The sequence below is a fragment of the Oncorhynchus clarkii genome, chromosome 21 (genome assembly GCF_045791955.1).
Source record: "Oncorhynchus clarkii lewisi isolate Uvic-CL-2024 chromosome 21, UVic_Ocla_1.0, whole genome shotgun sequence".
In the NCBI taxonomy this organism is placed as follows: domain Eukaryota; kingdom Metazoa; phylum Chordata; class Actinopteri; order Salmoniformes; family Salmonidae; genus Oncorhynchus; species Oncorhynchus clarkii.
Genome location: NC_092167.1, coordinates 12,495,184 through 12,520,030, shown reverse-complemented (window position 1 = coordinate 12,520,030; position 24,847 = coordinate 12,495,184). Strand labels below are relative to the sequence as shown.

The window sequence follows — 24,847 nt, the reverse complement described above, 5'->3', positions numbered from 1 at the left end:
TACTGTAATACCCAACCGGTAAGGGTGTATACCCAATCACCAATAGGTCAGTTCGGTTGATGCTACCTGGGTCTGTTTTCATTCTCTATGGGTCTTGTTGAAGTCTGATGACATGACCTTAGTGACCCAGCCTCTATTCATACCAGGACTGTTCACCCTGGATGATATTCTCTCCCCACAGAGCATTGATAACTGTAGCCATTGATGTAGTTTGGTGATGATAACTCATTGTAGGCAATCTGTTGGTTTCTTTCAGATTTCACAGTAGGCATATGTTCCACCGTTTACTTTCCACCTTTGAAAGTGGACAGCATTGAGAAGTGAGACCAATTTGAGACCTATGATCTTTGAGGGGCCCGAGGAGACCCCTCTACAGGAGGGAAAAGATGACTGTGGAAAAGATGTTGCCCCCCTCTTCCAAATCCAGCATGTCCTTACATCTGACAGTAATCCAGCTATTATTCACCTACCCTGCCTTCTGATTAGACTACATAAAGGAGCTATACAAATTGGCTATGACCTTTGACATGTCACCCTTTTCTATGATGATATGGGCCAAGCTAAGCAGGAGACTTCAAATCTCCTCTACGCACATATTTGACGGCTTTGTTACAATGGTTAAAAAAAAAAAACAGTTTTGTCTTTTCGTGATATAAAAAGAGCTGATGGGCCACTGATCAACAGTCATCACAGGGTGAGCGCAACTAAAGTCCACTCTCAATTACCCTCGCAAGGCCGTTAGGACCAAGATAATATAGTAGGAATCATGATCTCCCTATACTCTGTTATATTCACACTGGTGCTGTTCTCTGAGTTTAACACCCGCTCAGTCGTCTTTGCTGTACAGACAGGCAAGCTGGACGAGGGTAGGACAGAGCAGGAGAGCCTGCGATCGATACTAGGCGAAGACATGATGAGCGACAACGCTCTGGCTGCCCCGAGGTTCAGACGGGACCTCATCCTGGACAACGGACTGGACGACAGCAACACAAAGATCATCATTCTTTCAGTAAGTATCCTCCGTCATCCATGTCCATCATCACACTAACCTTCCTCATTTTACATTTGCTCAAACTTGAGCCATCATCAAACAAAGATGAAAAGGATAGGTGTTTATCTTTATTAGATTCCCACAGTGGCAAAATCTACGATAATGTCTCCGCTCCATCAAAGGTTTGGCAGGCATGTGGAGTGATTCAGTTTCTGGCATCTGTATGTCATGCAAGTCATGGACATGGTTATCTCTGATGTACTGGAACAGGAGAGAGTGATGAGAGGTTATAAAGCCACTTGGGCAGATTAGATGTCTGGATAACTGGGGCCCCTCTCGTACAGGTTTCATATGGCCTCGCTCAGGACCAGACTCCAGAAGGCCGGGGTTTGAGACCCAGACGATCTGTGCCGCTTCTTAAATGTCCATCTGGCAAATGGCATGCATCAATCCCAAATGAATGGAAAGGAAAAACACCATCCCAAAGTCCAATTAATTTTGACATGGGATTCTATAGCCCTTTCATGTGTATTGTTATATGTTTGTTGTATCATGCAAGCTAGATAACCTTCGGGTTTGGCTCACCAAATCTGATTTTGCAATAGAATCATCAGTGGATAGAGAATACTAATGTAGAGGCTGGCTGATCCACTAAAGGAAGCCTGCCAGACAGTGACCTAGCCTTCTGTCCCACAGGACATTGGACTGAAAGGGCACACCAGACGTGGCATGAACACAGCTTTCTCCCGAGCCCTTCCTGTCCTCCCCGACCGAGCCACAGATCACTCTCCTGCTGAATATAGCCTGAAAGTAGAGCGCAGGGAGGCCGACCTTGAGAGTAAGTATCGACCAGCGACTTCCCTTTGTTATTTCTTCTTCTACGGTTCCTGTATCCTTTCAATCGTGGGCATTAGAAAGATCCAGGTCACCGTCATTCAGCATGTCAAATGGGTGACTTGATGACACGATACCGGCATTAAAACCATCAATGAGGGTGTTGACACTTTTCACCATGATATTCCATTCATTACTTGGAACAAGAGTTTTATCAGCTGGACTTCTGACATTTCAGACATATAAAAGAAACAAACTGAAGACTGTTGAAGGTTATGACATCACTATTAAAAACAGTTTAATGCTTAAATTACTATTATTTTTTAATCACTGCAATTCTACCAATTTTATTCCCTCCAGTGCTGCGATGCATGATCGGACGAGTGTACCGACCCTGTTCGCAAGCATAAGAGTGTGGTGGATCCTACACTGCTGCCCTGCCGCCTGTCAATCTCCTGCAAAACATGACACACTTTCCTTATGTGTTCCTTACCCCTGTGGCATGGTTCTAAAACACAAACCATGTATAAAACAACTATTAAAAATGTTTTGAGAAACCTGAAAACAATTGTACATGTCAATTCTGGGTCACATAATATAGCTACATTTGGAAAGTCACCATTGTTCAGGTGAAGAAAATAGGAAATTCTATACCGTTTATGATAGTAGTAGGGAAGATGCATGTGAGAGAGGAGAAGTGTCTAGCGGTGGGCCTTTTGTCTTAGAGGGAGATAAACTGCAGGCCAAGCCTCCGCAGATCGGCTATCAAACAGATCTGCTTGGGTTTTAACCACTCTCAGACTTTCCACATTGCCTCAACAGCTCTTCTGCATCATTGCATTACACTCTCCCACAGACGCACGACAGCTGGCGATCTTTCTTTCAAAATGATGATGTCTGTCAATTGTTGGAAAGCACAACAGAGGCAAAAAATAAATAGAAAGTACAATAAAGCCTCTGAAATCAGGCCAAACTCCACTGGGGGAAAACAAGTGCAATTGATTACAGGAACATTCAGCTTCAAAGAAGACAGACCATTGATTAAATAAAACAACATTACTAGTACTGCATTCTCCTTCAACACGACAATGAATAGTTTACAATCTGAAGAAGCTGGTGAGCTTGCCCTGTCCGGCAATCAGTTTCTTCTTACTTGGGGCTTTCTTCCCTGACAATTTGGTTGATGTTACAGTGGTGGAGGGGTTTCTTCAGAGGGAGCTGGTTCTCTGACCCACAATGTTCGCTACAATCCACCAGCTTCCGTTTACAGGCCTTGCTGCTTCCTTCTGTCTGGATGTTGGTCTTCAGACCGCCCCCGCCTGCTCCACTCCTGGGCCCCAGCGCTGTGGCAACCCCCCGGGTCGTGCCTCCTCGCTGGGCCTCTTTCCTCTCAGCCTCTGGGTAAACCTCCACTGGAGAGAGGAAACAGTAATAGAGCTTAACAATTGGGGTCGAAAAAAATTGACATAAGAGAGGAAGGAAAAAGGGGAAAGAAAAAAAAAAAACGGATAAAATTGCTGACGTTAGCCTGCAGTTTAACAGCCAGAGTGTTTATTCTAGCGGGCTGAAAGTGAACATTTGTCATGTAAACCGATGGCGTAGAGCCTGGATTCCCACAGAAAGAAGGCGGGGGGGGGGGGGGGGGGGGGGGGGGGTGTTAGGTTTTTACTACAGATGTGGGGGCGGCCAGGTTTTATAAAATGGGGAATCATTTAAAGGTTGATCGTAAGTACCAGTCCCAGGGCTGGGACTGGGCAGGGTTCGAGGCCAGGGCTGGGAAGGTGGGTCTGGGCATCGATCCGAATCTGTGGCGTCAGAGGGAATAGAAGCCAATCCCTGAAGGGGGGGGTGTATGTAACTGCGCTGCACTATATGTGAGGAAATCTGGAGCAGTTCACCAGCATGCATGCAGATTAGTACATGTAGTTACAGGTCTCTGAGAAAGGGAGAATGATGCCACAACTAGACATTTTTACCTCTGCTGTCGAGGAGCTGGGCAGAGGTGGAGTCCACAGTAGTGAGGGTCCACTTGGGAGCCTGTTGCACACAGGTGGGGCCCTGGATGATGCTGCGGAAGTCCAGCACGCGGTGGCTTCGAGTCGTCCTGGTACGTGCAGGCAAACTGAGATCGGATGGTTCGCTCTCTGGCCTAAAAACAAAAAATCAAAGAGAAACTATCACGGCTCTTCAACCCTGTTCCTGGAGAGGTACCCTCCTGTAGGTTTTCAATCCAACCCCAGTTGTAACCATCCCAATTCAGCTTATCAACCAGCTAATTATTAGGGTCAGGTGCACTAGATTAGGGTTGGAGTGAATATACAAGATGGTAGATCTCCAGGAACAGGCTTGTTAATCTAAACTATTTTGTTGCAAGTTCTGGAGGAAAAACTTCTTTACGTCACAATTTCTCAGCCAAGCCGCCATTAGACAATGAACCTAGAAGCCCATTATTATTATTTTTTTTAAATCATTCAAGTACCAAACTGAGCAATCAGGGGAGAAATGCCTTGGTCTGGGAGGTGACCAAGAACCTGATGGTCACTCTGACAGAGCTCCAGAGTTCCTCTGTGCAGATGGGAGAAGTTGTTCAGAAGTACAACCATCTCTGCAGCATTCCACCAATCAGGCCTTTATGGTGGGGGACCAGACGGAAGCCACTCAGGAAAAGCCACAGGACAGCCCACTTTGAGTTTGCCAAAAGGCACCTAAAGACTCTCAGACCACAAAAAAACAAGATTCTCTGGCCTGATGAAACCAAGATTGAACTCTATGGCCTGAATGCCAAGCGTCAAGTCTGGAGGAAACCTGGCACAATCCGCACGGTGAAGCATGGTGGTGGCAGCATCATGCCGTGGGGATGTTTTTCAGCAGCAGGGACTGATAGACTAGTCAGGATTGAGGGAAAGATGAATGGAGCAAAGCACAGAAGTGGCTTCGTGACAAGTCTCGAAATGTCCTTGAGTGGCCCAGCCAGAGCCTGGACTTGAACCCGATCAAACATCTCTGGAGAGACCTGAAACTAGCTGTGCAGACACACTCACCATCCAACCTGACAGAGCTTGAGAGGATCTGCAAAGAAGAATGGGAGGAACTCCCCAAATGCAGATGTGCCAAGCTTGTAGCATCATACCCAAGAAGACTCGAGGCTGTAATCACTGCCAAAGGTGCTTCAACAAAGTACTGAGTAAAGGGTCTGAATACTTATGTAAATGTAATATTTCATCTGTTTAATTTCTTCAATTTGCCAAAACTTGAGAAAAAAACAAAACAGTTTTTGCTTTGACATTATGGAATATTGTGTTCAGATTGATGATGGGGGAAACAATATAATCCAATTTAGAATAAGGCTGTAACATAACAAAATAAGGAAAAAGCCAAGGGGTCTGAAAACTTTCCAAATGCACTGTAAACATTACATAGGAAATCGCAAATTCAACAATAAGTGGTTTGGAAGGAATCAATGGCTAACTGCAAGGGCTAGCCTGCTATTCAATGGAGAGGGTGTGGTCCAAGTCTGGGTATCTTTCACAAGCTTAAAAGGATAAAACATTCACATGCAACATCATGGTCCAGAAAAGGTTGAATACATTTTGAATACATATTGCCCATGTTCTGAATTCTGCCGCTGTACATTTGAAAAGTGCTGAAATAGACTAGTCTTAACTCGCTCATTAAAAGTCTTACTCAAAATTGAAGATTGCCTCATCCGCTCATCATTCCCTTATGCCATAGTTTGAACATCTCAATTGTCAGTAGAAACCACATTTGTTTAAGCAAGTCAGCCATATCAGATGTTTTTTTTAAAGGCAGTAAATGAGGCTGAATTAACTGTTTCGCAGCCAAACAAGGCTCCACTGATATCCAGGTGAAGTGGTGGTAAAGGTTAACTCCATGGTGCTAAAAGAAAACTCTGCTGTTGGGAAAGCTTTATGTGGGCCCTAACAGCTTGTGGGCACCGTTTGTCATAGTTATAGTGCAATCCATGTATTGTTTAGTGTTGTGTAGTGAGTGGCTTTGCTGGCATGCACTTAAAAAGAAAAAAACGATTGGGTTAGTTAGCCCCACCAATACTTACATGCTAAAACTGCCAATGGAACTGGCTCTCTCGAGTTGAACAAAGTGACCCCGTTAACGTCTCAAACCACGTACGTAGATAGGGCTCATGGACCGGTTCCTCAAAAGCATCTTAAAGCTACATTCATTGTTAGAACCTTCGTAGGAGTAGCGTTAAATCTGTCTCGTTAACGTTGCACTTGAAAACGCTCGTAATCTAACGCCTGCCTCACACTCGTAGAACAGCTAAGTGCGCCAGGTGCTTTTTTGCCCTCCCGCATCACTTTATATACAGATCCCCGCAAATCACATGGTTTATCCGTCTGACCACGGATAACATAATTACCAAGTTGTCTTTGCAATTGACAAACAAGCGACATATAAAAATATGCTACAAATGAAAATTGAGATAACATGTATAACTCAATTGATTGAACATAACATGTATATTTCAATGTTATGTTCAATCAATTGAGTTATACATGTTTCTACTTGTAGGCTACTCTGTATAATTTCAATACATTGCATGGTGTGTAGCCTACTGTATCATGTGCCAAATCTGCGATTTAAATGAATTTTTATTGGGTAGGCATTACAATAAACCGTGTCAAAATATGGGGCAATGGGTTGTAATATCTCTCGGGCTGATCTGTTGTCAGTATTTTGAAATAACTTTTTATAATTAAGGAAATATTTGAATGGAGAAAGCGGATCCGAGAGCAGCGCTCCCATCATCCTTGACACATGCTCCAAGATGCACTTCACGACCCTTCTCTCTGCGTTGTGTTTTGGGAGACGCCTAAAACGGCTAAATATGTAACATGCAAGAGTCATCGTTAAAAACACCCGTAAGCCTAAATTCCATCACTATCGGGAAACCGGGCCCTGGCTGATCCACTCCTTTATCCCCTGTTTGATCTTGGCCTGCTGGGGATTATCACAACTCAAAGATTTCTCCCTCCAGGCCAGCAGCAGAACCGCAGTAGGGAAGGAGGAATCCAGTGGAGAAAAAAGAACGGTGTGCAAAACTGGGTGGGACTGTAAAGCAAAGGGGGGAAATTAAAGTCCAGAGAGAAGGCTATTCAAAGAACTCAAAATAACTTCTCAAACGAGCACCTAAAACAACATTTAACCCTCGCATCACCAAGCATGAAATGTACACGTACCCTCGTTACATGCTGATAAAAACGCCTCGCTAAAGCCAGAAATAATGACGGACAGGGGAGAACATAACGCAGGCAAAGAGGTAAAAGACTGACATGACGTCCTCCTGACATACAGCTCACACTTAATCCAATTACAGCAGCTGGAAAGAGCAGCATCTAGTTCTATTACAGGGAGAGGATGACAGGGGGGGGGGCACCGCTTCTGAGGCTGTCCTAAAACAACCTCTATAGACTGGTTGGCCTGGCCAGGCTAAGGTAAGCCCATCCTCCAGGAACAGCAGGTGCAAGCAATTGCTCTGTTCTCGGGTCTGGTGTTTGTTTTTGAATGCACGCACACAAGCCCAATAGCCCACCTGCAAGATCAGGATATTAGGTGAGGAGTTGGCAGACACATTGTGTTCTTATGGCAGCTCCTCTTATGATGAGCCAGCTTTCATTTCATGGGGAAGAGGAATAAGTCAAAGCATTGAAAGGCATCTTGTTACAGAGATCAAATTATCACAGAGACGTCAATCAATAATGTATCATACTATTCATCCAAATTATGCAATTCAATACATCATTAAGCTCACTTAACTTGCTGTGTTTAATCTGTCTGAAACAGACACAAAAGCATGGAAAAAAGAACCACAATGCAAAAACTCAAATGTGACCATCCGCACGTGTGCCAGGTGACTGCCGTCAGCGTATGATGAAACTATTGGACAGGGGCCCGGGTTGATAAAGACATTCAGCAGACAACAACCATTCAAGTTTCCCTTACTAGTCGAGTTAAGTGACTGATATGGCATCTTTAAAGTGAAGTGGATGCAGAAAGCTTCCGCCCGCCGAGTTCAGGAAGCGGTGAGCCGCCCAGGGACCATTACAGTGCACTCACAGGAAGACGGCCAGAATGTGGGGAGCTAAAGTGACATCTGCTAGCGCAATCAAATAAAGGAGCCCATTTCCACAAAATGTGTTTAGCACACATGTTTGAAATGGGTTCAAGCAGTCTTTCATGTAGAGACAGAACAACCGAGCCCCTTTAAATCTCAAACTGTCATTGTTTTTAGAGGAGTAAGCAGTTTCTACATCCAGGTTGTATTTACGGAACGGTATACTTGTTACTGACGAGCACAGCATGTTAGCACCAGGTCTCAATTCTACTAGCGCATCGTGGAAACAGCAAACATGTACACGGAGGCAAGTCGATAAGCCCACAGCCTTCCAGGCTGCAAACACCACACTGCTAACTGAGAATCTCTCCACATCCGCTGGTTATATCAATCCGTTTATATCCAGATAATTTGGGCCGATACCAGTATAGTATCGTGGCAAGGAAAGAAACAAAAAACATGAAGCGGGTTCCACTTTAGGAAAAGAACCCAAATGCTGGAAACAAACATGTTGTTTGTCACATTTTTTTCTTTCTCCAAGCTACAGCAGACAACCTGTATCCTTTAAAAATATATATTTTTTAAAAGGACCAAAGAATTTTGCTTTGTGTTTTCATTTTTGCTATGTAAAAATATTGCGATACTGGTATTGTCCCAGGCCTACTGATAATGACTGAAAAGAGAACACATCTAGGGATGCTATACAATGACCACAGTAAACAGGCAAAACCTCAGAGGGATAGACAAAAACAGAAGAGTAGAGCATCTTCTGACCAGCTACTTATCAAACCAAGAGGGTGGAGCCCTGTTGAGAAGCATTACAAAACGTGTCACTGGGAGGTTGCCGGTTTGAATCCCTGATTGTAGAGGAGTAGTTCTATACCCCAGACTCAACTCAGAGCAACACACTGGATTAACGGGAGCAAAAACACAGCTGTACAAATGTGAACGTGTAGAAGCCAGTTATAAGATGAGGGGCGTCAACTGAGCAAATAAATAATACAATACCGGGGAGAAATTACAGAACGTAAAGACATTATTTTTCAATGTTTGGACATCTGATTCGATGTTTCGTATTCGGGTCTCCTGGTCCTACTTGGAGGGTGGGCGGGCTGTGTGTACCTTGGGTTTGAGTTGATCTTGTCGCTCCTGGACGTGGGGCTGCAGGGGTTTTGGAGAGGAGCCCGTGGGAACCTCAGGGGATCTGAGGACACAGAAGCAAATCAGACTGAAAGCAGCTGTTTATGAGTTAGGAGTTAGAGAGGCTGTGAAAACCTATGAATTATTAGCATATTAAGCATTGATTAGTGTGTGTGCGTGCGAGATGAGGCTTACCGGAACAGTAACAGCATGCAGGTCCCCTCCTCCCCACTGAGGACAGCCTGATCTGCAGAGAGTAAGACTGCCTTGTTCCTGAATGGCGGTGCCAAAGCATCTTCATCCAGCAATGCTATCAGGACCTTCAGTCTCCCGACCTCCATAAGCAGTGGTGTGGTTAATAGCATGGTATCTAGGCTGAAGAGGATATACACAAAACCATATAGTGTTAAGATGATGGCGTTCATGTATATGTCAAGGCCCTTTTTGTTTGATCCACATGTAGGCTGAGAGAGGTTGGATCCGTTGGCCCAGAAAGGCGTCATACCCTGGCTGGGCTGATCCCTGTCCCACTAGCCGACTGCAGTCTGTGGGACAGGTGGATCTGAGCAATCTGCTCTTTGAGGTTCTTGGCGGTCTCATTGTGTATGCTGCAGCTGACATCTCCACTGGCCCACCCCTTCAACAGAGCTGCCCTGATACTGGTCACCAGACGAACGCCAGCAATATAGAGAAAAACAGGTGTACCTAAAATATAATAAAACATTTGTAATTATCTAATCCATTATGAAGACAAGTCAAGCAGCCTTCTACTTATAGGCCTCGGGTAGAAAGATGATAAAGACGCTCCCTTTTTCTAAGGGTTCACTCATCACTTTTTTATTTCACCTTTATTTATTCATTCACCACTGACCATGAAGTGACTGCAACATTATTGGGGTGTGTGAAAAGAACAGCAAGTGTCAACACTGTAGCAAGGTGGGGTGGAGAAGGAGCAGGCTAGATTCCCTGACCCAGCTATGATGAGGGGAGTGAGTCTCTGGAAGAGAATCATCTGGGATACCAGATGTTAGCTGAACAAGAGGCCCTGAACCCTTCAGAGAAGGTGTTTGTGTGTGGAAATACAGTACTCCACTGAGGGTGTGAAGGGGGAGGTAGGGGTGCAGGCTGTTGAAAGAGCCATTCTGGCATCAGATCAGTCCAGTGTCCCATCAGAGAGGCACCACAGCAGAGCAGGGAGAAAATCCTCAGTCATAAACACCCAGAAGGCCCCTGCTATGAGGGAACTGGGACAATACATCCAATATCATGGACTCTACAGCTATATATCTGAGTGCCAAGGTGTCAATCATCTAGCGCTGTAGTTGCTACTGCAATTCAGGGGAAATGAGGCCTTGTTGTGACACAGCATGGCTTCTCCCATTGCATTAGATCAAAGTTCAGTCCACACGTTTTCATCGAATGACCAAACAATCTCTTAACCACATTTGTGGCACTGCCAAACGCTTGATGGAGAAAACCTGAATCAATCTGTAATTATACACAGGCCATGAAAGTGATCAATGAAATCTTAAAGTTTGATGATAATTTAACTAAGTAATCAAACCAAGGAAGGAACATATTATCTTTTGACTTTTAGTCAATTTTACTTTGATGTAGCCGAGATAAACATGTTTTAGTAATTTACATGTTATCATGAGAACCTGGGGAAGAAGTCATTAGGGGAAAATCAGATCTGTACACAGCATAAGGCAGGTGGGATTTGATGACAAGGGTAAGCAGAGATGGAGTCTGCCAGGCCAGGGTGGTATTCATTAGGCACCAAACAGAAGAAAACAGACAAACCAGGAGGGACTACAGTACAAAAACATATCCATTAATAAAGGTTGGGTTTTACCTTCCATTCCAAAACATTTTGCTACAATGTGCACTAATGAATACAACCAAGCTGGTTGAGTACCTTGGGTTAGGGTTGTCTCCCAATATCTCCTCCAGATTGTCTGTGAAATGGACAAAGTCTGACAGGCCTTTAACATGTTTCCTCAGGTCAGACTCAACAGGGGCATAGCCCTTTCCTCCCAGCTGGACTGCTCTGGCAAATGATGTCGCAGCCTGCAATATATAGATGATTAACATTACGAGATCATAGGATTGTCATGTTGTCAACATTCATTGGCTAAACCCATACGTCAGTGTAATGATAGGAAACAGACACGGAAAGTGTAGAGGCCATTTTGTCATTCTTACCAAGAAGAGTGACATGTTCTTGCTCCGTGCTTCAGGTCAGTAAAAGCTACACGTCCGAGCGATCTGCCAGGGGTGTCAAGGGTGTGCGCTAGGGCCATGTCGTTCTTGGAGTTGACCAGCTGATCCAGATAGGAGCAGAAGACCCTCCTCGCCACCTTTCCTACCCATTGGGGATTTAGCAGCCTTTAAAAACAACAGCCGATGCCACAAACTACACACACACGGCCCGATTTAAAGTCAGAACACCATCTTCAACCCAACATTTCAAAAACCTCGTCATCCCCAGGCAGTATTACAGTAGCAACCCGTATTCTACCCACTCATAAATCAGACAGTTGACAGGGCAGCAGCCTGGAGAGAGCAGCGCATGTCCTAGCCCACAATGTCTGTTGTGTTTTAAAACATCTGCCTGGTAATTTAATTCACATTTCGCTCTTAAATCTGAGTGATATGATTTAAAGTTCCTGTTAATAAGAGCGAGACAGATTCCAGTGCCTGAGAAAGACTGGAAAAGCTAAGAGAGAATGAAAGGCTTGCCAGGCTGACTGGGAAAAGGAGAGGGAAGAGTGAAAGAAAGTACCTTGGTTGCACAACGATATGAGCCAATGTAACATTTAATATTCTGGCCAAACCACCTTCTCTTATGTGAGGAGAGAATGGAGAGTCAGTTTGCTTACACTATGCTGACATGTTCATACATGCTTATGACATATCTGCTTACCTGTGTGCTGCATGGCTTTGACTTGCTTGATGAGTCGAGGGGACCTGGGACAGGGAATCCCTCACCTCATAGGTCTCCATGTTACTGGACTGAAACAGCTGGACCTTGGCAACAACATGAACACAGATTTGGCAGTTAGCGAAACTGGCCTTCGAGACTATATCAAACAGCTGACTAGGTCATTCATCCTAGTTTCAATCAGGCCTAATACTCACTGAGCTCAGAGGCTCCTCAGGGTCCCGGATCAACCCTCAGCTGTTTGTACATAGAGCGGATATCAATCAAGTCCATAGTGTTGGTGCGCTTCAGAAAGGAGTCGTATTCTTTCCTGATGATGTCATAGTTTTCTGGTCAGGAAGAGTCATTGTAAAGGGGCAGGTGAAGTTTGTCTAATAGTAAGTGTTTCCAGGCCATCAGGACGTCGCTCAGGGCAACAGTGAACTCTCCACTCTCCTGTCAGAAGAGAGCAAAAGCAGATGGCTTAAAGCCATGACTGCTGCCTGTGAAGGGAATCAGAATGCATAGTTCATGGTGAATTATCCTCCCATACAGTCTGGTGGGACCAAGGGTGGGACAAATTATGTTATTATTATAGGGTCAGGAGTCTTTCCTGACCATGTGATCAGGGGAAACCAGGCCCAAATGGCTATAATAGGGGTGCAGATAAACTCATTGCCTTAATGGCGTAACTCCAAAACGTGTTGTCACTAAACGTTATGACTTTGATCCCAGCGTCTGTTAGGACCACAGTCACTGGCGTACCACAGCAGGCTTGGGGGGCCTACGTGGTACGCAAGAATGGTACACCAGAATGGACATGAAGCTTCTTCTGATGGGATAAAGACCAGCCATTTGGGTCAACCATGGTTTACCAGTGCTGTGATAAAGATGGTGTAAAATAATGAATGGGAAAAATGTCTGCACTGTATGTTGTTTGTTAGATAGCCAGCTTTAGATTAATGATTCCATAAAAATAATATTAAAAAAATTAACTGCCACTATTACAGTCAAACAATGCAGTCAATCCACAGCTATAAACTAGTTGAAATCAGTAGATGCTAGGTTGTAAATGCAACAAGTACTGATATTGTAGCATATACATGGTCCCCAATAGAATATGAACACATTATAAGCCATATCAAATATGCTAAGAATAACAGGAAATTAGCTGTAAAACTGCAAAAAATAAAAAATCTCAGCCTCATGGCAAAATGTGTAGAATAGCAGGAAATTAGCTTAAAAAAATGACAAATTCTCAGCCTCATTGCAGAATGGTATGAGTAGCTATAAAAACCACCATTTTCCTTTGCCCCATGGCATAAAGTGTAGAATTCTAGTAAGTTAACAGATCCCCCCCCCCCGATTGTCCATGTGAAGATGATAAACAAGACTGTTTAGTTATATGTACTGAAACCCTAAAAACGGCAATGTAACCAATACAAACGAAGTACTGTATGACGGCTTATAACAATGTATTAGTTAGAATGTTTAACTTTAATTAAAGTGGATATAAGATCTACAAGAATACAGATGTAGGTTGCTGGTAGCTAGTGAAAATATAAAACACCATTAAACACATACTTACCTAAACAAATGTTACAGCCTCAAACAGGGGCGTATGTAGTAAGCGTATCGCCAAAATACATTCTTCACCCACGTAGCCAATGCACAGGCAGCTGATGCGTTGACATTTTTTAAATTCTGCAAAATAACCACTCTGACCAATCAGATTCTGTGTCATCATTTAACCACGCCCATGTTGTTTCAATCGCTAGCTGTGGATCATTATCACAGAACCCAATATTGTTTTTAGCATGTCTGACTATGTTTCGTGTGAGAACGTTTATTAATTATTATTTTATAACGTGTTTTTAATATAGCAATAGTGTGTAACGTGTCAAAGCGCTGAACCATTGCGTTTTTAATCTCAGTGTGGTCCCCCTAGAATTGAAGAATAAAATGGCCTGGTACGTTCCAACACGGACATCAACTGGGGAACAAATGCATTTTTGGGGGGGCAGAAGTTGTAGCTAACATGCTGAAAGGCGCGCGTAGGTATGGTTATGAATGAGCTATATGCTAGTTAAAATGCCGCGTTATTTGTTTAAATATTTTGTATTATATTGTCATCACTTTTAATCGCTGTAGTGTGTTGTAGGCTGCTAGCGTTTGAGTAGTTTCCCTGACTGACATTAGCTGTCTATCAGCTAACAAGCGTCGTGTTTAGACGTTAATAGCTAGTTAGCAAGCGCTGCTATATTGCAAGCTAGCTTTTACAACAGTGGGGCTGCTAGTTACATAGCATTTTACAATGTTACATTATCAGAGCATGTCCTGAAGCCAAGGCTACCACCTTTCTGGTGGTTACAAGGAAGATAGTTCGCGGCCGATAGCTAGGTAGACTAAGTATTCTAGCTAGCTACAGTACTGACCGTTTGTGCACTGTTGAGCTAGCAATAGCCAGGGCATGCCTCATTGACCCTAACCTACTAACTATATGCCTGTCTTCTATGTGTAACATATATATATTTGGATTGGTCATGCCTATCCAGACATATTTTAACTCCTGAGATACGGGGTTATCTAAAACATTTTGGAACGAACTAAGTCCAGTACGTTAACTAAAGTAATTAGCTGGCCTGCTTAAAAGGGCAATTTGAAGTTACAATCATTTTTAGACCTTTTCAATATTTTTTTGTTTGTTGCATACCCATTGATTATTGAATAATATAACTCGTAGATGCCTCGTGAGCTTAGTTCAACTGTCATACCCCAATCAGAACCCACAATGTAAGCTTGTTTTTTTATTACTGTATAGCTTCAAAATCTGATTAATCCTATACTTTTGATATAGATCAGGGGTAGGTAACCCTGTTACTGGATGGAATGTCACAGATACTACAGGATGTTGTCCCAACTAGGCACCACACTGAGTTAGTTACTTAGTTAATTGATCAGTTCCCTGATTGCCTAAATTCAACACACCTGGTCTTCCAGGTCAGTTAAATCAAAAACATGAAGTGCCTGTGGCATTCTAGGACCAAGGTTGCCTACCCCTGTCATAGATGGTCAGTACTTCCATCCATAGCTCTGTCCATGAATTTGAGTGGTTGCATTTCTCAAGCCCCATCCCGCAACCAAATCAGTGGCAGTGTGGTCCGCTCTGTAATTGTTCAAACTGCACATTGCCCCTTTAAGACTGCAATCAATGACACTTGAGACTGAATGATCCAGTGTAGTGAAATGGTGTTCTGTTGCCTTCACTTGGTGGATCCCCCTAGCTGTTAACCTTGAGTCCAATAGCCCAGTGGTTTTCAAACTGGGGGTTAGTGCATTGTCAGTTTTCTTCTTGTCATGTCAATCATTGCATACCTATTTATAACTTATCAGAAATGTCCAGATCAACTAGCCCATGTCAGCTAATGTTTTTTTGCTCATAGATTTTGTAATGTTTGAGTCACTCAATTCACATGAATGCACGTTAGTGCTTTAAAACAGCAACATTTTCTCTCTGCCAACAAGAGGGGTGAACAGTTTGTGTCATGAACAGTGCTTATGCCCATAGAAATGGACGTGGCACCTGCAGGGGGATGTTCCCCAATGCTGGAAGTGGGGTCTGAGTGAAAAGTTTTGGGAACGTACAGTTTGGGAACCTACAGCCTACATGATGTCAGTACAACAGCAAGAATGATGTCCCATTATGTGATCACTGACATCTGTCACCTATGACCTTTCACACAATTAAAACACTTCCATCTAAACAACCTCCCCGACCCACATGTGCCGGAAGAAGGGTGTTTCACCGCACCCTTCCTAGAAAAGCCGGGCAAGTCTGTGTTTCTGGTATATCTCTCCTAGTCAAATTGTAGCAAGGGATCTATATGACTGGTTTTGCATTTAGGGAAGTTCTGATCTCATGGTTATCTTATTGTCACTCCCTAAAGTGATTTCCTCAGTGACTACCACAGAAATTAAACAGGCACATTAAGGTTTAGGCTATATGAATCCCCCTCAACGAGTTAGCCCAATACTGGAGAATCTAAGCTTTGGCTCGCTTGAGTATGCATACGGAAGTATTATTTTTGGCTTTCAATACAGATGTGCTGTTTCTGTATCAGGAAGTTAATATTAACCCCTCTTCAATCCTGATGCAGGTGGTAAAGTCAAACCAAAGAGTAAATACACCGGACACAAACATCACCAAAAATACATTTAGCATGGAGGACTCTGGTCGAGGAGCCAGCTACACAGTGCCCTGTGACGACTACGTCCATGTGGTGGAGTTCAGCCCCTTTGACAGTGGCTCAGCTGCCCTCCTGGCCTATGGAGGAAACCAGTATGTGGTGGTTGGCACCTGCCGCTTCCAGGTGAGTGGTATCATGCCAGATTCCTCTTCCTCATGTCCTCTCTTCTAGCCTCCCTTCTCAAAATGAATCTGAAGAGAAGATCCTCCCAAGGTTCTTCTCTGAGGAGGCATGGATAGGGGACACAAGGAAATTAGAAACGGTCTGTGTTTTGGTGCCATGTGTGATGTAAACCACTGCTGTATGTGTGACGTTAACCACTGTTTGTGCAGGAGGAGGACATGGAGGTAGAGGGGGTTGAATTCACCACACTGCGTGTTTTCCATCATGCGTTACGTGTGGATTGCCTCGCATGGAGCCCTGAGTCTCGGCTGGACAAGCTGCCCCAACTCATCAGGTAGCCTACCTTAAACCTTTTAGTTCTTACAGCTGTCTTCTGTCTTTACATCAGGGTGTCTGGTCCCGGAGTGCTGCTGGTTGTTTCAGGCTTTCTTTCCAGCCCTGCAGTAAGTAACAGCTTATTCAGCTCATGTTGCAGACTGAAGACTTGGTTAGTTGGTTATTTGGACCAGCCACCGCTGTGGGTTGAAGCTGCACTACTGTTTTTTTTTCATCTTTGCTACGTAAAATGTATTTATAAAGCCCCTTTTTATATCAGCAGATGTCACATAGTTCTTAAACACAAACCCAGCCTAAAAGCCCAAAGAGCGAGCAAGCAAGCAGGAGAGGGCGAGAGGGATACTTAAGATCACACAGGACTCCAATCAGACAGGAGAAAAACGTCAGATTAGGACCGACCCACCCGGTAGGTAGACTATTGCAGCATATATATTAGGGACTGAGACGGAGGGGTCGGGGGACACTGTGGCCCTCTCCCATGATACCCCTGGACAGGGCCACACACTTTGCAAAAGCACAGCCTCCACACCACCAGAGGGATATCAACAGACCACGAGTATAGCCTGTGGAGATCTCCCCCATCACATGAGCCCGAGGGGGCGCAAGACCAGACAGGAAGATAATATCAGTGACTCAACCCACTCAAGTTGAGTATAGCGAAAAGAGCCTGGCAAGACGTGATGCACCCGTCCTACTGACGGCATCAGAGAGCACAAGCAAGCCACTTACTCAGCCCCCGTAATAGGGTCAGTGGAGAGAATCCCAGTGGAGAGAGGGGAGCCGGCCAGGCAGAGACAGCAAGGGTGGTTCATCACTCCAATGCGTTGCTATTCACCTTTGCACCCCTGGTTCCAGACTACACTCAATCATAGGACCTACTGAAGAGATGGGAATTCAGTAAATAATTAAATGTGGAGACCGTTTCTGCATCTCTCATATGGATCGGCAGACTATTCCATAAAAAGGGAGCTCTGCCCTGCCTCCAGCCGTTTGCTTAGAAATTCTAGGAACAATGAGGCCTGCCTCTTGTGAACGTTGGGTACGTGTAGGTATGTACGGCTTGACCACCTGCTTATCCCAGAGCCATAGATTTATCTAACTATGTCTCTGGGTCATCCATCTACACCACCTCTGTGTCAGTCAGTGGTATGAAACCCTCAGTAGTCTTGGCCCAGCTGTATTCCTCATTCACCAACCGTATGAAGCTCAGTCATCATTCTAGTCTGTGGCCCATTGTAGCGGTGGAATACCAACCCAGTTATTTCAGGTGTGGTTTGATTAAAAAAAGGAAGTTGAACGTTATTACATAGAAAGCAACGTTTTCCTCTTAATTGGAATGGTGGATGGGAATGCTGTAATCCCGCGGGAGATGTTTCCAAGTTTCTTTAATTGAAAGGGAAAGATAGCGATACTTCCTGGCCTTCCGTGGTTAAGTCTGCAGGGCCCTGGGGCCGGCGTGTGACGTGCGCACGTGTTATTACACTGATGGCTCCTCCGCTCAAGTTCCGTCCCTCCCCTAGTTTTGCACGTAGTTATGCCTTCCAGGAAAAGCACAGTGTTCTCACTGGCGTGCCTGAGACAGGGGCCGGCGAGGGTGCTAAGGAGGAGGAGGGGGTAGGGGGCTTACGCTGGGAGGATCCCAGATTCTACCAGGCCATCCATGTGAGGTCCAGTCAGCAACCTCCTGGTAGATTCTGGGGAACTGTCAGGAACACTTCCCCAGCATCAATCAGCTCAGGGCCAAAACAGACCCAGTCATTAGTCAACCCTGTGACATTGACAACTCTTTGAAGATTGTCTCATGAAGAAATGTTCTCCCACTTGGCACTTGTTCTTTCATTGACAATATTCCTGCAGCGTAGGCTAAATCTTGATAGCCTAGTTCGTATTGCAAGACTGAAGTATGTATTGAATTAGAGGTTTGAGTTGAAAGAAGGGTGAAATGCCCTCCACAATTTGCTAACTACTAGGCTATGTATCAGTTGTTGGTATACTCACCTGTACCAGTTGCTTGGGGGAATATTCTGGCTGTGTATCGTGACATCATGCCAAATCCGTCTGTTCCTGTGACTGCAAATGTGTGTGATGTGTTTTTCTTGTAAGTGAGATAGTGTAATTGTAAGTAATTGCAGGCGCTGGTATATACTACAACTGATTAGAGGCAAAGTCGTCTCCCAGGCGTTAGCAATGCTCAAATGGCATGAGGAATCTTTGTTTTTCTCCATGTTTATCTTCGCACTTAGAATCTCCCTGGCAGTGTTTCCATTGATCCATGTCCAAGTTTTTACCACACACACACATCCAAAGGTGTCAGCCCACGCTGCAGTGCAGTCAGACACAAGCATAGACATGGACGTGTGCCAGGGTGCGTGTGCGTTCGCGTGTCTTATAGTAGGATGGGCTCTGTTTTGATGTTCTCTTTCTTTGTTTGTTTTTCTCTCCGTCTTTCCCTCCAGATTTTGCACTGCTGCAGCAGACAGAAAAGTGAGGCTGTTGACTTCTGATCTTCATAATCAACATGAAGTCAAGGTAAAGTACTGGAGCCCCTGCCCTCACGACTAGATCCCACTGGAACTACTGCACCTGTCAGTTCAGTTGGCTTCTGGTTTCTTTAAATCAAGCAGTTTGTATATAGCACACTGACAGTAGGCACTTAGTGAATGGCTTTTTATTTTAGTCTAATCAAGAACCTAGCACATAAGGAGCCAGGGAACTGTCTTACAGGCTCGCACCAAATGCAGTGTTTTGTTAATTGTATCTTCTGTGGTGATGTCTGTGTGGTTGTCTAGGTGATGGAGGGTCACACCAGCTACATCAACCACTTAGTGTTTGAACCCACGGAGGGGAAACAAATCGCTTCGGTCAGTGATGACCATACATGCAGGTCAGTCCGAACCTCCTCCCGGTCTCATTCAGCAAGAATAATATGAGTGTGTCTTCCCCAGCTCTTGGATCTGCGTTCTGTTCTCTGTTAATGGTGCAGAAAGTCCTGACTGTTTGTAAAATGAAACCCAATGCTTATCACAACACACACCGGTGTTGCCGTGCGGAATCACACCGCTGCTTCTCCAGCTTTTCAAAGTAATTGGTTAAATATGTAAATCCAATTAGCTGTAGTACTGGTGGAGGTTGTTCCCCTCCTTAGGGTTGACTCTTAACAAGGTCCCCCAATGTGGCCTATCAATCAGTAGCTAGGTAGTGGAGCAAGGAAGGAAAGAGTGTGTTGTTAGCCAAAGGTGTAACCATGGGGTAACCTGGCACAGGAGGTTGGTGGTACCTTAATTGGGGAGAACGAGCTTGTGGTAATGACTGGAGCGGAATCAGTGGAATGGTATCAAATACATGGTTACCCGGTGTTTGCTATTCCATTAGCTCCGTTCCGGCCATTATTATGAGCCGTTCTCCCCTCAGCAGCCTCCACTGAACCTGAGGGTCCTCCTGTTACCTTAGTAACTAGGGTTGTAGCTAGGGTCCAGACAGGGCGAAAGCCTGGCCCAAATCCTACTTCCTCTTTGCCCCTTCCCACACAATGTGAGCTCTTATTGTTTGACCTGTGATTGATGGGGGAGAACGTTTAATCAAGTTAGCAGCTTAGAAATGAATGACTGGCCCCTACTTTTCTCTCCGCTAGAGCCTGAAAGAGCACGTCTCTCATATCCATCTTTAAACCCAAAGCTCCCTGGATGAGAAACACACCTGCTTTCTATTCATAAACTCATAATTTCAGGAGCCTGGAGCTCGCGGTTACACTTCCAGTCATCAAATACAGGCCATGGTTGAATTATCTCCTCAATCTCCTTCCGCCCTGCTTAAATGCTCTAAAGTGTTGGTTAGGATGAGGGCTGTGGGGAGAGAGCGGCCTCAGCTCGGGCTGGTGATGAAGCTCTGCTACTGCGAGAAACATCAGTGAACAGTTCTCCCTCAGCCTCCCTCTATAATGGTCTGGCCAGAGAAAACGGGTACGCTTGCTCGGCTCCATCTGCAGAAAGATTTAAATTCTGTCACGTTGAAAAAATATAGGACGCAGGAGGAAGAGTAAGGTGGAACTAGGGAAAGATCAAGTTAACAGGAGAGGGGCCTTCCAGGCAGCCCACAGAAACCGAGACCCCTGATAGGGTGAGAGAAAAGAACAGTGGACCGTCTTCTCTACTTGGCAGGTTGCACTACCATAACTCTGCTGTACTCTTTGTCAGCACTGTCCTTTCCGTCGTGGGAACTTTACTCCAGCCGGAGTAGCCACCTGTAGCAGCTAGAAGGTCGCAGCCTCCCACGGAGGTCAGCGTGTCTGCTAGAGGTCCTAACCTCTCTGGGGTTGGCTCCCATTGTCTGTTAGCTTCCAGTTGGATTTGCAGTAGGTATGTTTCTGTTGAGTGAGATGAATTCCTCAGTTCAGCCAGCTCTGGTTTCGTGTTGACATGGATCAGCAGAATACAGCTTACTCAAGGGGCTTGAACAGAGACACCTGCTGCAACTATTTGTGCGGGATCTCAACTATTTGTTTTGTGTATGATCTACTCTGTGTCATCCTTTTGGGAAGTATTTCTGAGGCGTTATTGCAATAGTTTGAGACTTTCTCCCCCCTCTAGCCCATCAGTCAAGTTATCTGTCAGTTAGTATGTCCATGTCCACTCTACAACATTCCGGTCTTTCATCTCTTCTTTTCTCCTTTTCTTCTCATGTTCTCACACTTTCTTTTTGCTCTGTTCTAGGGGATCCCATCATCAACTCTAGCGAGAGGAGCAAACTGATCCAATAAAAATGACAAATGGCCGAGATAATTATTTCAACAGTCCAAATGTCTGCTAAAGAACGTGTTATTGTTCAAGACACTTGAGCAGGTCTGATCAAGATGGATGTTGGTGTGGTTTCGGGGAGGGGAGGACGGCGTGCTGTGCACCTCTGCCTGGACTCCCCTGTGAGGCTCTGAGGCGGGATTACTGTTTGTCTTTCTCAACCCTCGTTCCAGCCGAGTGTCGCCAAAGTTATTTACCCTGCACACTCTCATAATTTAGTTCACACGGTGCACACTACGTTTCCCATTTCCTCCGCTCATTTGGAAAACGTTGACCGAAATGAAAAAGTGTGGCTGCTGTTTCTCACTCACATCTACACAGACTTCAAATGCAGTCTCGCCTTTCAACTCTATTGTACATGAAGCCCAGTGTTATTGCTTGATGTCACGTCAGCTGTAGTGTTATGCAATTACACATCTCTTTGTCAGTGTTGGTTTCAGTCTTGTTTCTTGCCCCCTTTCACCTTGTTCAGCAAGGATTACATTTTTAAAAATATATATAATTTTTAAATCATAATCTTTCCCCATTTGAAGGGCAAAGTGGTGGACCACAACTTGGCCGGATGCGGCGTAGCGTGCGATTGAACTCTGCTTGGCGAGTGGTCTGAGAAGAGAGGGTTTATGCTTGTTTGCCTGCGGTGGTCTGAGGTTTCCAACCCTGCTCATGCTCTATGGAGGAGGGTCTGCACCTCACTCTACACAGGGCCATTCTGACATTACTTGTCGAGTCATGATGCAAAAGCTCTCATGGAGAAACGTGAGGGTGTTTTATCCTCTGCAGGGAAGACACAGGAAAAGTTTGTTTACTGAGGTTATCATCTGGGATGGGGCATAATCATATCCTCTCCTCCGCGCCACTGCAGACATCTCTCCAACATGTTTGACATTTAGATGGGCTTTGGGCCTTTATTAGATGTCTTCTGCATGACCTCATCAGTCAGCGCATTCACATCGCTCCCAACCATAGTCCTTTAAAAAAAAATATTGTAAAAAATAAATAAATCGCTTGCATGTTTATTCCTCCCTGGTTCAGGGGAATGTTTTGTGAGATTCGAGGCCTTGTGTTCGCTGAGGAGGGCTCTCCGATGTGGTTGAAGAGTAGATCCTGGTCTTGGGAGCAACCTGTCCTCTCCAAGTGATTTATTACATCCGTGCGCACGTTTGCCTTGTGTCCTCGGCCTTCTCGCTCGTCAGCACATGGCCCCGCCCTCCTGTCTTCACAGCTCAAGGGGGAGATTACGACCAAGATCCCTTTTTCCCTGAAAGAAGGGTGGTACTATTGAGGCTCTGTGTCCGCATCTCTTGGACAACTGACAGAAGTTAGATAAATTACACACAGGCATTACGTGCTTTCAGAAAAACACTGGCATCACTACAGGCCTGGTGTGTGCTACTCAGTCATTAGAGTACATTCCGAAGAGCGTCTGAGACGCCTGGGGAAAGGTGGGTTTGGATGGAGGCTTGTAACTTCGCTTTTTTGACATGGATCCTGTGAGACAAAAACAGCCAGCCAGCCATGATGTCTTTGTTATTTTTGATATTTTTAGCTGCCATTTAGCGTGTGTAATCCTTTGTTTTGTGTGCTGTCAGCACCAAGGCATCTGCCTGCGCTGTGCTGCGCGTCATCGCCTCTCCCCTCCCCACACGGGGTGGCTGGACTCCGGAAGCTATTTTTTAACACTGCCGCGCATCCAACTCCAGTACAGCTAATTGAGTGCCTATTAATCTTGTTTTTTGGATTTGACATTTTTGACAGGACCTGTTTTCAGCCCCTGTTGTTTTTGAATCGCAGACTTCCTGTCTCAGGTTGTTTTCTAAACGGGTAGTTGAGGACAGGAGAATCATTTTCTTACGGTCCTTAAACGGTTCATTTCCCCTGAGCACAACCCCTCTCTGACCATCCTGTAGTGTCCAGCTAGTGCCCTTTCATGCTAGATGGCCTCTTGTCCCCACAGGGTGTGGGACCTGGAGGGGAATGAAACCACTACATTTAGACTACGCTCTCCTGGTGTCAGTGTGTGCTGGCATCCTGAAGATGCCTTCAAGGTACGTACAGTAACAGTGCTCTCCAGTTTCATAATGAGAGTTTAAATACTTAGTGCGAGTGAAAAGAGCTTGTGATACTAAAACTTTGTCCTCTATACAGCTGATGGTGGCCGAGAAAAAGGGGACGATACGGTTCTATGACCTGGTTACCCAGCAGGCCATTCTTTCTCTGGATTGCGGCCAGTCGCCGCTCATGTCGGCTGACTGGTGCCTCACCAACACCATCAAGGTGGGCGCGGTGACGGGCAGCGACTGGGTCATCTGGGATATTACCCGCTCCAGGTGAGTGTCTGGACAGATGCTTGTGACCGACTGGGTTTGAACCCAGACAAGGTTACCCATCACCTCCGTTACATGCTGTGTAACACTACTGTATGAAGACATGGGATTTGTTAATGGTTATTTGTCTGTTCATAGTTACCCACAAGAGAAGAGGCCTGCCCATGTAGAACGAGCAGGAAACTTCAGGTAACTGCTTTGTCCATGCTTCCAAAGTCCTTGCTATCTGGTATCCTTGGGATGTCCCTCCCCCATTGAAATTATGTTAAATGGTTAAGGTAAGGGTTATGGTTAAGGTAGGGATGTCCCAAGGATCCTGAATGCTTCCAATTCCTCTGACCTTCAGAGTTGTGTTGCATGTTGTGGTAGTCCGGCTGATACCGCTGCTGCCGACGACGTCCATGATAATGGCTGTGGTGATGATGATAATGGTGATGGCACTTACTGTAACCACGGGTGTCATGTCTTCCAGGTGGTCTCGGGTCAATGAGAATCTCTTCTCCACAACAGGATGTCCAGGCAAGATCAGCAGTCAGTTACTAGTGCATCACCTTGGTCACCCGCAGGTCAGTGAGCTGTGTGTTTGGCTGTTTGCATAGATACAGTGTGTCAGTTTCTGAGTAATAAAAGTGTGGGAATAATGTTCAGTAAGAGTGTTGGAAATGAGGATAACGTAACATGCGTCCTGAACTTGGTTTCTTACGTTTATATGGCGGGGTTGCAGCCCGTGATGATTGGATCAGCCACGGTGGGGGCGGGTCTAAGCTGGCACAGGTCCCTCCCACTCTGTGTCATTGGCGGTGACCGAAAGCTATCTTTTTGGATGACAGAAATGTAATGCAGTCACTCCCTATGGACATACGGGAGGCAATGCAAATGTACATTGAAACTGTTTGACATGAGGTGTGGTTGGATATTTCTATTTTCATAATTTTTCAATAAAGTATTTCATTTTCCATATTTTTGTTTGTTTTGACTTCTGAACTTAGTGTACACATCCTGGACTTTTGATGTTTATTTTAGAGTCCGACAACTGACCGCC

The 24,847-nt window shown here is 45.1% G+C and overlaps 2 protein-coding genes and 1 pseudogene across 3 annotated transcripts; 2 read left to right on the top strand and 1 right to left on the bottom strand.

The window, feature by feature from the left end:
* The first annotated feature begins 722 nt into the window (after positions 1-722).
* On the top strand, positions 723-2,235 carry LOC139378554 (pro-MCH 2-like). Its single transcript, XM_071120826.1, has 3 exons — positions 723-1,009; positions 1,688-1,829; positions 2,186-2,235. The coding sequence occupies exons 1-3, from the start codon at positions 767-769 to the stop codon at positions 2,233-2,235; spliced, it is 435 nt and encodes a 144-aa protein (XP_070976927.1). The 5' UTR covers positions 723-766.
* Positions 2,236-2,900: 665 nt separating this feature from the next.
* Positions 2,901-12,466, bottom strand: LOC139378551 (PCNA-interacting partner-like; annotated as a pseudogene).
* A 1,170-nt stretch (positions 12,467-13,636) lies between these two features.
* Positions 13,637-24,763, top strand: LOC139378552 (nucleoporin 37). 2 transcript variants are annotated; one of them, XM_071120825.1, is made up of 10 exons: positions 13,637-13,952; positions 16,140-16,352; positions 16,562-16,686; positions 19,145-19,217; positions 19,478-19,572; positions 23,436-23,526; positions 23,627-23,808; positions 23,944-23,994; positions 24,278-24,371; positions 24,530-24,763. In XM_071120825.1, exons 2-10 carry the CDS (start codon positions 16,203-16,205, stop codon positions 24,641-24,643), a joined length of 975 nt encoding a protein of 324 aa, XP_070976926.1. In that variant the 5' UTR covers positions 13,637-13,952; positions 16,140-16,202; the 3' UTR covers positions 24,644-24,763. The 2 variants fall into 2 exon arrangements, with proteins under 2 accessions (XP_070976926.1, XP_070976925.1); XM_071120824.1 differs by having other exon boundaries at positions 13,637-14,040.
* The last annotated feature ends 84 nt before the right edge of the window (positions 24,764-24,847 follow it).